Genomic DNA, 12335 nt, shown 5'->3' with positions numbered 1-12335 from the left:
TCAGCGGCAAAAGCGCTTGCCTGGCAAGCGCAAGGTCGTGAGTTCGGTTCCCGGTACCGGAGAAAAACCAAAAAAAAAAAAAAAAAAAAAGACAATCAAAACTACCTGGGATACTTGCTAAAGATGGGTATTACTGGGCCACGTACCTGAAATAGCAGAATCTGAGTTGCTAGCAATAGGATCTGGGAATCCACATGTTAAATAAATGCCACAGGTGATTATTATGTTGCTGGCATTCAAGAAACAGTGTCCTAGGGAAGGAAAGTACTCTCTTGTACATATTTTAGAAAGAAACTATTCTTTCTCTATTTCCTTTTCCGATTTTCCCTAGGTACGTAGTCTGGTTTTAACAGAAAACAGGAGGAGCTCACAGATACCTGTTCATTTACCTCAGCCTGGGGTTTCTTAACTGTCCTGATGGGATGAGAAGCTTTGACCCAACATTTCTCTCCCAAGTAGGGTTATGGGAGACAATACATTGTGGGTGCTGATAGCACAAGTTTGGGGTCAGATCTGAGTTTGAATCCCTGTGAGTTTTCAGTTATATTTCTCAACATCTCTAAGCCTCAATTTCTTTATTTATAAGATGGAATTAATAATTTCTATGTTGTAAGAAAGTGTAAGGATTAGAATCAATATTGTATGTAAAAGGCTAGCATAGGGTCTGGCCTATTGTGAGAACCTGATACATGTTCATTGTCACTTTTTTTGACAAGTACAGTGAAGAATTCTTTTTCAGTCTCCATAGCTATTCTTTGGGGGATTGCACATGTTTCAATTATTTTCTGAATCTTGAGTACCTAGGGACAAGGCTTGATCTCACTTTTAAAAACTCTGGCATTCATCTATTCTCATATAATATAGTCTCAGTATAGGCAACTGAACACAGTTCACAAAACCATCCAACTGAGAAAAGACATATCAGTATGCTTTGGCAGGAAGGATATAAACATCTATCTTAGTAATGAATGGAATCAAAATGAAGAGAATTAACTTCTTCCAAGAATTTGGCTTGGAATATAATAGACTTATTGTCTCTTAAATTATGAACATTGTGAGAACCTACTGGAACCTACATACCATTCCCACAGAGTAATTCTATACACATATTTTTAAGCAATTCTGCATTAAGTTGCAAAGAGCTTCATGGACCACTTGAAAACCACCAATGCATTTCATAGTAACAGAGCTTTAGGGAGAGTCCATCAGAGACTAATGAGACTCCATAATTCTTAGGTCATTTCCCCCTTGTACAGAAAAAGAAGGCTTGGTGTTTTAGAAACCAAAACACACTTCTAAAACTCCAGTTCATCTGTGAAAGTAACATCATATCTATCTATTCAACTCAATGGATATTTCTATAGACTATACTGGTCACTAGACAATCTAGGCTAGGCATGGCTAGTTATATTTTACCTCATTCTGTTGAGTACAGAAGAAAGATACTACATTTAAAATTTTTATTTCTTTTAATAGCTTTTTATGGCTAATATCTGTGTCCTGAGATCAAAAATATAAGCTTGTTTCATAGTTTCTTCCAGACCAGAGCCCTCACTACCAACCCTAACAGTTCTTGTTGAGCTGTTTCTATGTGCCCTCATCTTCAGTTTCAGATCTAAGAATCTTATGGAGAGAAGTATTTTAAGAAAGATGGTCTGATTTGACCCTTTCATTTTGCAGATGGAAAGACTGAACACCTACAAATGAATTAGCTGCCATACAGTCACACAGCTAGTGATATATTTAGAACTTGAAGCCAGGTGTTCTCTGAAAGACTTACTACTTGCAATATTTCTCCTTGAAGTTAGTTTGGATTTGCTAATGATAGTTTTAACTGATGTTAATAGATTTTTGTCCTCTGTCCATCCTTGTGCTATTACAAGTATATACAGATTCTGACAAAGCTTTTCTGTTGGTGCCAAGATTTATTTAGGTGATTGAGTACCTAAATTTGATTCTTTCCTTAATTAGACATCTTACCAGCCCTTTCAAATAGGTAAACTCTGGATAAAAGCCCGGTAAGACTGTCTAGCTTAGCTGTTGGGGCCATCTCATTGCTGAGATATCCAGAGAATATACAACATCTCCATAGTCCAAGGATTTCTAGAGCTATGCTGGAATGTCCTGGGCAAATGCTTAGAAACTTTCTGGCTTCTCTAGGTATCGCAAAGGCCAAGATCTTCTGCTTCTGTGAACTTTGTCTACTGAACAAAACATGAGATTACTCTGTTTTCTCACTATAGAATATGAGCCTACCTCTAGCATAGACTTCTTATTAGATAGATTTAGAGTGATTTATAAGATTTGCTATCAGTCTTTGTATCAGAGAAGTGGAGTTGTTGCTGTGACTGTGCTTGACCATGTGGTGTAGAACTGGCTTATGGGAGGAGTTTGGAAAGATTTGAGAAGTGAGCAAGAGAATCCCTATAATGATATAAACAGAGATTGATGAAAGATTATGTCCAATTCTCAGAAGACCAGGATGTTGAAAGAAATGTGGACAGGAAAAGCCAGGTTCAAGAGGTTTCAGCTGGAATCAAAGACTCCATTGGCAGTTGGATAAGGGGCCATGTATGTTACTCTCTGGCATGAAATTTGTCTACATTTTGTCCATGTCCTGGGACTTTACAGGAGACTTAGATTTTCTAGGTGACAAAGATTGAGGATGTGGAATGACTAATTTGGAAGAAGAAATATCAAGGCAACCCAACATTCAGGCTATGGTTTGAGTATTGCTGTCTGCTTTTGACCACATTTATAGAGAGAATTGGGGGCAAAGACAGAGCAGAAAAATTTAAGAAACTCAAATTTTGGCAAGAAGTAACCCTGTGTAAAGTTGTGTCTAATGAAGATGTGGCTGTTAAAGACATTGACACCATTAAAAAGGAAGCAAGTACTTTGTACAGAGACAAGAACAAAGATGCCTTGAGGGCATCTCAAGAATCAGAAACATCCCAGCCATGACAGGCTTAAGGGTGCAAAAATATTGACCTTTCATTTGAGAAAGGAGTCTTTGGGACTCCTGCTCAAGAATGACCTCCTAAGGGATTGGTATCCTGGGATTTATTTCATGATGCTCAGCCATCCAGGCACTCAAAAGCCTCTGTAGCCATGGTCCAAGGGGGCCTGCTGCTTCTACTGACCACAGACCTTGGCATTGCCCCTGTGGTGCTAGTTTTACTGGCATACAGACTGCAAGAGTTATGAGGTGATGGAGGCTTCCACTCAGATTTCAAAGGAAGATCTGAGAAGCTGGGCAAGGAATCCTTGAGAAGATAGTGCGTGAAGCTGTGGTAATGTAGCAGAACATGCAGTGAAAACTCCAGGAAGTCAGAAATTCCAGGTTTAGAATGTTAGCTGAGGACAGCTATACACAATGAGAATAAGAATCAGCCAAAAGAGAGGTCTTGTGGAGCACAATTGTCAAGATCATAGGAGTGAGACCACCAATGCTTTCTGGAACACATATTTTATGACCATGTACCCCAGATGCTGGACATAGAACTATAGGATTTATTGTCTTGCTAATTTTCACTTTTGCTTTGGTCCAGTTCTTTTCTATCTCCCTATTCCTCCCTTTTGGAGTAGGAATGTTTAACCTGTGCCTTGAGATTGCATAATTTATTTTTTTATTTTACAGAAGTTCACATCTAAGAGTTTGCCTTGAGTCTCAGAAGAGACTCAGACTTTTGAAAAATGCTGAAACTGCTGAGACTTCTGGGAAAGGATTATTTCACTTCCAGATGTTCACAGGACAGTTGCATTATGTTAGGTGGAGCTATAAACTTGTTATTTTTTGGGGGGGGATTAAGGGGGATTAAGAATGGTGTAAGGATATGTGTTTGGATGTGAAGTTGACAAGGGGTGGGATGTGGCCACTCATCCTTATCTAGATTAGGAAATAGCTAGATTAGTACAGCATGCTTCTGGTGAGTGGGAGGGGCATGTCATGGAGGTATTGGCTTCAGTAAGATATATATGATTCATCACCCATTCCTTCCTAGCATTCTTCCCCTGCTCTTCTATCCAATCTCTATGAACTAAGCAGCTTTGTTACACCATATCCTTCTACCATCCTGTCTCTGCCTTGGAACCAGGCTATCATGGACTAATACCATGAATAAATTAAACCTTTCCTCTACTATGTTTTAAGTGTCAGGTACTGTGTCCAGCAACAGAAAAAAGCCAATTGATGTACCATATAATACAGGAAAGCAGGAATGAGGACAAATAAAAGCCTGTGAATATATAGTATGTGATAATTAGATTTTGCCTTCTGTGTTAAGTATTGGATAACGAGGTAACTATTATCAGGGGAAAAAATGTTGCCAAATCCTTTTTTAACACCATGCATGAAAATAAATTCTCGGGGGGGGGTTAGAATTTATACATAGTAAAGCAATCATAATAAAAAATATAAATAAATGTTAATCTAATGTTGGGTTATAAAGATTTTTTTTCTGAGCATGAAAACAAAGAAAAGATGCCTTAAAGAAACAGAATGCCAAACATATGTAAACACATATTAACTTCATTACACTAAAATTACTTACAAACAAAATTAAAAGGCAAATGTCAAACTGATGAAGTCTTAATAGCTTTTCAGAACCAAAACCATAAAATAAAATCAAAGTGGTAAAGAGGCAATGGCAGAAGACAAATGGACAAAGATATAAAATATTGAGCTTTATAGGTAATAAAATAAAAATATATTAAAATGAGATGCTATTTTCACCTATGCAAACAGCAAACATTTAAAAAGATAAGAGTAATTCTGGCAAGGGTATGGAAACTGGCATTTGCACATACACACTACTGCTGAATATAAGATGGTATAGACTTTCAAGGCAGCAACTTGTCAATATGTAACAAAATCATCAAAACATGCCTACTTTTTGACCCAGAAATTCCAACTGTGACTGTTTATCCAAAAAAAATTATCAGAGATGATAATCAGTATTTATGGACAAGAATGTTCACCTAAGGATGATTGGATAAAATTATAAGATGATATATACTATAAGATGGATAAGATGATTAATAAAATTTACATTTGTGCATTGGAATACTATGAAAAGACAAAAACTTGTCTTAAATCTCATGCCCCCGATATACCTGTATCAGCTCCAGGACTATGCTTATATATTTGAAAAAAGGATATTTTATAAGCTTGCCATTCATAATGCCATCTACAGGAAATTATTTAGATAAAATTCTGCCTGATGGGAGGAGAGTCTTGCAGCAGAACAGGAAGAGGAGAGAGTAGAAAATGTGGGTTTGTAAAGGTCAAGAACCATTAACTTAAATATCAGAGAGTACCTTTAATATGATAGGCTGAATTTTTAAAAACTGCAAAACAACATGCATATTAAGGTCTCCATTTTCTAAGATGCTTGTGTGTAAATCTACATCAAGCGGTTAAGAATGGTTATCTCTATGTGGCAGGAACAGACCGTATCTTCATTTCTTTTAAGTTTTCCAAAATCTCTCCTGTAACCAGGTATTCAGGAAGCAACATGTGTTACTAAGAAGGAGAAGCAGCCTCTGAAGGTGAACAGAAGCTTTTGAGGTCTTACTTTGCTTCCAGGGCCAGAGCAAAGATGCCAGCAGCCAGGGGTGCAGACGCCGAGGTGCCCGTGTGGGTCTCCGTGCAGTCGTTGTGCAGGTCTGCACTGGTCTGGATGGCATGAAGGAGAGAAAGAGGGGCACACTTGAGGAACAAGAAGGGTAACCACAGCAAGGTCTGATCTGCTATGACCAGGAAACAGCTGATTCCATTCCTTACTTCCTCTCTAAACCACATGCGGATGTTTGCCATCTGCTGATATTTTAGTTCACTTTCCTCTATATGCAACTTGTCTATAATTCTGGCACCAAGTTGCCTTTTCTGGGGATGAAGTACTCCCACTATGAATATTTTCTCTTCTGAGATTCCCAAACGAATTGCTGTCTGTAAAAAAGAAATCAGTGTGAATCATGCTGGCCCATTAATCATCAGGTCCATTGTGTTTGGTCCAGCATATTTAGAAATTCTGCCTCATTCTAAATTTCCTTTGGTCTTCATTTTGACATTTGGCTGTCTCTTCAGCACCAGGATGCAAAGCCATCCTGACCTTAGTCAGCTGAACTACTTGTATAAAATTTGTTTAGTGTATGCTTTGGACTCTGTTGTCTAGATTTGATGCCCACAAGTTAGTGTCTATAATTGCACTTCGATAAAAATGATAGGTTTTTCAAAGGAAAAGGGTACTAGACTTAGTTTTGAGTCTAAATTCTAGAATAACTATTCTTTAGATGTGTCCCATGTGCATGTCCTTTGGTTTTCTCATCTGTAAAATGAGATTTACATGCCCTGACTCATATTCTCTGAGGCTTTTGTGAGGTCTCACCTGTGGAAGTATTTTTACACAATATTATCACTTGGGAGGAATTGTGCAGGCTAGCTTTAGGGTAATGAGGAGGTTACTAACATGAACGGAAGAAACCCAGAGAATTTCCAATCAGTCTACTTGAAGGATCTCAGCGCTGCTTGCTGAATAAATAGTTGGGTCAAACGATTACTAACAAGATACCTACCCCGGCTCCAGCACTAGTTTCCAGCTAGAGATTTCAATGTGTGGGAGGAAGGTGTAAGAAAATAATGTGTTCTATTATCACCTCCTTTGGCTTCCCACTTGGAGTGGTTGGATTTTATCAGTGCTGGTGGTTCTGTTCCTCAGAGTGCTGTGGAAACGAAGTTGCAGTTTTTACCTGTTGACGCAAATAAGCCCCCGGAGATGACTGTGCTGAGGGAGAGGTTTGCATAAGGAGAAGGCTGTGCTACTGCAACTCTCTCAAATAGAACCTTCCAGCTGTCTCTCCTTCCAGGGCTGGCTTTCCTAAGGAGCGCTTTACAAAGATGCACGGAAAATTCCTGGCTGCTTCTATGCAGAGTAGCCCAAAAGAGGGGCTGTCTATGAAATGGTGACTCTAAATTGCTAAACAGGCCATTTCTAAAAGGCAGCTATGGACACCCAGGGTAATGGCAACAGCCAAGGGCTTTGATCAAAAGTGGGGCAGATGTCTGATATGCCCCTATGAAAGGCTATAGAGGATGCCTGCCATAAACAAACCCCGGGTAGAGTGTCACTGTCTATTATTCAAGTAATAGAAGGTACAGCATAGGAAAGAGGCCAGCATTTTTAAGTGCAGACCACATAGCTTATTGCCTTGACTACATTACAGAATCAAGCAAGTTACAAAATAGTGATCCTCCTTGAAAGACATTAATGCTGATAATTTTGTTGAGATGCCACTAATGGGAATTGTGCATATATTCCAAGGTAATTATTATGGGATTCACCCACAGTCTAATTGGATCATGACCTAGTATTTCATTGAGATTAGTATATACATACTTTTGTTGGTTGGTTTTTTCTTTGTTCAGTGTTATACTTGAAGCTTTAAATTTTTAAGTTAAAAGTGCCTGTCTTTGTTCTCAAAGCCTCCGAATGGCCCTTCATCATTATGCCCTTGAAGGGAAATCCAATAATTGCCCATGGCAGTCTGACTCAGGGAAGTACGGGCATAGGCAAGCGTAGGTTGGAGGAGTTCTTTGAGCTTCCAGCCTTCGTGAGCTGCTTATCCTGATGCTGAGAAGTTCATCTCAGGGAAAAGTGAGGCTGTTATTTTCCTGCAGGTTGTCTGTTCTTAGGAGACACTGCTAGTGTAGACTTTGTATTTTTATCATTTGCTAAAGGGCAAGTCAGACTGTATCCCTGCTATTAAAGTATCAGCAAATACAAGGGTGATAAAGCCTATAACCCTGAAATCTCCTTTTAGACCGTTTCCCGGGAGGCATCAGACAAGCAGGAAAGGCACTTGGAGTCTTGGCTGTGTGTAATGACAGGTTTGGTGCCTTCTCAGAGCTGAGTTTAAAAATGACAGTGAAGAAGATCGTCACAGCAGAAGCATCACTGTGCCTGTAGAGAAAGCTTCCCAACCTATGCCAGTCTTTCAAATGAATAAGCCCAAGTCTCCCCAACAGAGATATCAACCAGAAACAGATCAGTTCCACTAAAGGTCAATTAGGAGGGTCATTCCAAGTGCAAACAATGCTCTTCTAGCTGGGCAAAGAGAGTTAGACAAAAGCAACATACGATTCTCTGGTCGGTATAATCCCCGCTGCTGTAAGAGGTGGCCAGTGTGGAGGAGCACTTCTCAGCGTACCAGGGTGACAGGCCTTGCTGGGAAGCACTGCTGATGGAGATGGTGTAGATGCTATCCGTGTAGCCATCACAGTCACAGTTATCTCCCTGACGCCCCCCATTCCCAGAAGCCCAGACGAAGATAGAACCCTTTCCTTGTCTTCCCTAGAGAAAAAGCAAAAATGTGTAACATTCATTATCATCTGTTAGAGTACTGTTAAACCTCAGCAAATCTCCAAGAAACACATGCATTTTCGCAGAGACAGTTATCTGGGGTCTATCTTCAGCTCCTTGTCCTCCAGCATCAACACTGGGAATCTTGGGAGATTGTGTATTTCTGAACACTAGACTATGGTCCTGCCAGCAGCCTCCTATCATCCGAGCTCTCTCTGGGGTGGGGCTGAGAAAGCATTTTTCTTTCTTTTCTTTCTTTATTATGCAGATTCATAATCTCGCCTTTAGCACTTACTCATAATTTTTATCACTCTTCTCTTGGCTTATGTCACTACCCTTGAATCTCTGAACTTCCTCTTTCTTTCTGCTTGAATCTTCTGGCTGGCTGATAGAATGACAAAATCAGGCATTATTCAGAGCTGCCTTGCAGCTGCATTAAAAGGGACTCTTCAATTGAATGGAACTCGTCAAGGCCATCCTTTCTATGATTTTTCAATTTGTGCTCTCCAAAGTTTCTTCTTTCATCTCATCTTGTGGCATGCAAGGCCTTGGAGTCTGTGCCAAGATGCAATAAACCCTAGTGACCGAGCAACAACCAAAGCACCAGTATGCCCCACTCATGTGCAAAGCAGAGGGTAGCTCACTGCTGTATTCACAAGCCTAAATAATGGTTTCCGATTTCATGAGAAACCCAAAGGCTAAATAAATTAAAGAGAAAAACTGATAATAGGACACAAGGAGGCAGATCTTTCACAAATGGAAGGGGACCAAGAGCTGCAGGGAGGGGGAGTGGAAGAGAGGAGAAGGAGATGTAAAAAGAATTAAGCTGTGTTATGTCCAAGCACCAAGTCCCCATGATGCATGTAATCATTATATATTGCAAACTTGTACTAATAAAAATAAAGATTAAAAAAATGATGGACTTTTCCAGAGCAACTGGAAGAAGACTGGGCAGTAGTTTACCTAATATAAAAACCCCAAAGCAGGTAGAAAACAAGAAAGGGAGAGGAAATGTGCAGAATTAGTTCAAGCTATGTATCCTAAAAGTAATGAGTCTCTCTTCAATTTTTTTAATTTTTTTTTTTTTTTTTTTTTTTTTTTTTTGGTTTTTCTCTGGTACCGGGAACCGAACTCACGACCTTGCGCTTGCCAGGCAGGCGCTTTTGCCGCTGAGCTAAATCCCCAGCCCCTCTCTTCAATATTAGACTCAAACAGAAAAACTCCCCTAACCTTGAACTTCCATCCTCTGAAGAATGACTAGGCTCCCTGTGTGCATTTCAAATTCTGAATGGCTTTGTCAAGAAATTTGCCACCATTTCTTTCCATGTAACATTAACATCCTTCCCTTCATCTCCTATCGTAATGGTTGGAATTCATCTCATGTGGGTGTGTGTTAAGCATCTCACCTGTTTGACACCATATTCAAAAGCCTTCTGGGCTAATCTGCCGGGCCCCTCTACAGTCTTCCCGTCATCATTAGGGCCCCAACTTGCACTGTAAATATCCACATGTCCGGGGTTGAATCCAATGGAACTGGCCTCAATAGCGTCTGTCACTATGCCATCTAGCATCCTTATGCCTGGGCAGCAAAACAAAAAAGAAACAAAGAAGAAAGCTGATGTCAGTGTGCACATATAGAAAAGTGAACACTCTTAATACTTCTATTTTTAAAGGACTTCAAGAGTCAAAAAGAAAGTAACACTAGATGCCCCCAATGCCTGTGACCAGCTACTAAGAGCATAATCAGCTTCCCCCATAGACTTTATTGTCTGCCCTTTAGAGATAATGCTATGTACTAGGGCAGCTGTGAATTTTTTGTTCCACTCAAGGGTTGGATCCCAGTAATATCTCTGAGGATGAAAATAAGTAGCATCCTTGGACAAGAGGAAGCGGTCATGGTGCTGTCAATTACAAATGTGTTCTCTCTCTCCACTGCCCCACAAAATGACAGAATAGCTTTCAGAAATGCCTGTCCGACAGCTCTCTCGCAGTTCCTCTGCTCATGATGATGGCACCACGATTGGCTATGGCCTGGTCTGCGCCATAAAAACGACCCCACAGGGCAAACTCTGCTGTCTGAGAAGATCTATCCCTTCTGGGAGACTAACAAATAGGGAAAGAACCCTTGTTTCTAAGCACTGATTAAAAATAACCCAGAGGCCTTTCTTTTATGTGTTTGCTAAGAAACATTTTCAAGGAACCTCTTCCTTTTCTTCTAAATCATCTCAGGATGAAATCATTGCCTGGACTTCACTCCTTGAGGGGAAATCATTTTTCATCAGGAGAAGGCAGATGTGGTGGCCCTTTGTACTTTCCAGCAGGCTGTCACCCAGCATCAGACTCACGCATTCAAAAGCCGGGAGGGAAAAAGCAACTGGGATAGTATGGGCAGCTACCTGGTTATTCCTAGCTTCAAGTTAATAGGGCAATAGTGTATGACTTAGATTTTCACACTATTATTCACAGTGGGGCAAAGAGAAAACGTGTAACTGGCATGTTCAACAGTGAAAGACATAACTGTTAAAAAAAAGAGAAAGAGTAGTTTAAAAATGTGTTTAGAAGGGAAAAACTCCCGGCTCTACTTTGTAATAGTTGTGATCTTAAGACACAGAAACCTCTCTGTGCCTCAGTTTCCTCAATTAGGTGATTATATCAGTTCCCATGGCAATGAGGCTATTTCATGTGCAGTCACATGCCACAGCTGTTTCATTTATGAGCTCATCTACCATCCGAGGTTGGTGCTCCAATTCTCTACATGTCACAGGTGAGGCAACTGAGGCCAGAGAGACACAGTGACTTGTCCACAATCACACAGCTTCAAAGTGGGAGGGGCTGGGATTGAGCTCAGGGGCACAGCGCCTGCCTGGCAAGCACAAGGTCATGAGTTTGATTCCTGGTACTGGAACCCCCCCCCCAAAAAAAAACAAAGTGAGATCCTGGATTTGAATCCTAAAAAACTGCCACTTGACTACATCCTGTTAATTGCAGGGTACACTGCCTATGATGTATTTAGGGTGAGTGATATACAGTAGGTACGTATGCATGGAAATTGTTGTTCAAATCGGGGCTAGAACATCACAGGATAGAATAATAAAAAATATCAGTAGATTTAGGATCAATGGTCTTGTGTTTCAGATCTACACAATGAACTATCTTTTGTCACCTTAAGAAACTTACTTATGATTCCTCCTCCAAAAACTGAAAATCTGTCACAAACTTAGCTGCTGAATTCATTAAGACTTAAAAAGTGGAGTCTTTTTCTAGTTGTTTACATAATTTATGTTTCTGCCTTCATTTTTTTTAAATTACCACAGCAGTTTGAATATGATGGAATCGAAGGGATAGAGAATGCTGTATAAACTGCATACAGTGGTGCAGGCCTAAAATCCCCACACCCTGGGAGGCTGAAGTAAAAGGGGCTCAAGTTTGGGCCTGGCATGGGCAACTTGGCAAGGCCTTGTCTCAGAGTAAAAAAATACAAAAAGGCAGGGATGTAGCTTAGTGCAAAGGTGTGGAGTGCAGTCCTCAGTACCACACACACACAAACAAAAGTACTGAAAATCTACCGGTCTGCTGTTCCACTGTTGCCAGGATGCATATTTATTTGGTTTCCAATTCAAAGTACATTCATGGAAAATATGAGGTGGTTTTGCTGCAATTGATATGCTCCATAAATAATCTTTTTGTGATACTATTTTCTCAAAACCAACGTAAACTCAAAGATTATTGTATAACTGTGAGAGTCCGAGGTAGAAAAAAAAATGAGGGGAAATAATTCCTCTCTTTCTATTGGTTCCTGTAGAACCACCTTCTACCCTTTATCAATGGAGCATGACTGTACCTTTGGCCTCCCTTGCGTCTCCCTTCAGCCACCTGAAGATGTCATCAGGAGGGCAGGGTGAACCGAGAATGAGGTCTTAGCCCCTGGGCCAGCTGCCTGGAAGGAGCTCCGTTGTGTGCAGGGCCACAGCTCCC

General features: G+C 40.3%; 1 protein-coding gene across 1 annotated transcript in view; it reads right to left on the bottom strand.

Annotated features, from left to right (window-relative positions):
• Positions 1 to 12335, bottom strand: part of Pcsk1 (proprotein convertase subtilisin/kexin type 1) — a 42466-nt gene that overhangs the window by 12925 nt on the left and 17206 nt on the right. The window contains exons 7-9 of the mRNA XM_005382232.2: positions 9767 to 9939; positions 8139 to 8351; positions 5577 to 5677 (exon numbers count right to left, since the gene is read on the bottom strand). Coding sequence (XP_005382289.1) covers positions 5577 to 5677; positions 8139 to 8351; positions 9767 to 9939 — 487 coding nt within the window. The remainder of the gene's footprint in view (positions 1 to 5576; positions 5678 to 8138; positions 8352 to 9766; positions 9940 to 12335) is intronic.

This window comes from Chinchilla lanigera, unplaced genomic scaffold (genome assembly GCF_000276665.1).
Source record: "Chinchilla lanigera isolate Chin_1 unplaced genomic scaffold, ChiLan1.0 scaffold00017, whole genome shotgun sequence".
NCBI classification, from domain to species: domain Eukaryota; kingdom Metazoa; phylum Chordata; class Mammalia; order Rodentia; family Chinchillidae; genus Chinchilla; species Chinchilla lanigera.
Note: the sequence above shows the minus strand (reverse complement) of the source record. Positions and strands in the feature narration are given on the sequence as shown.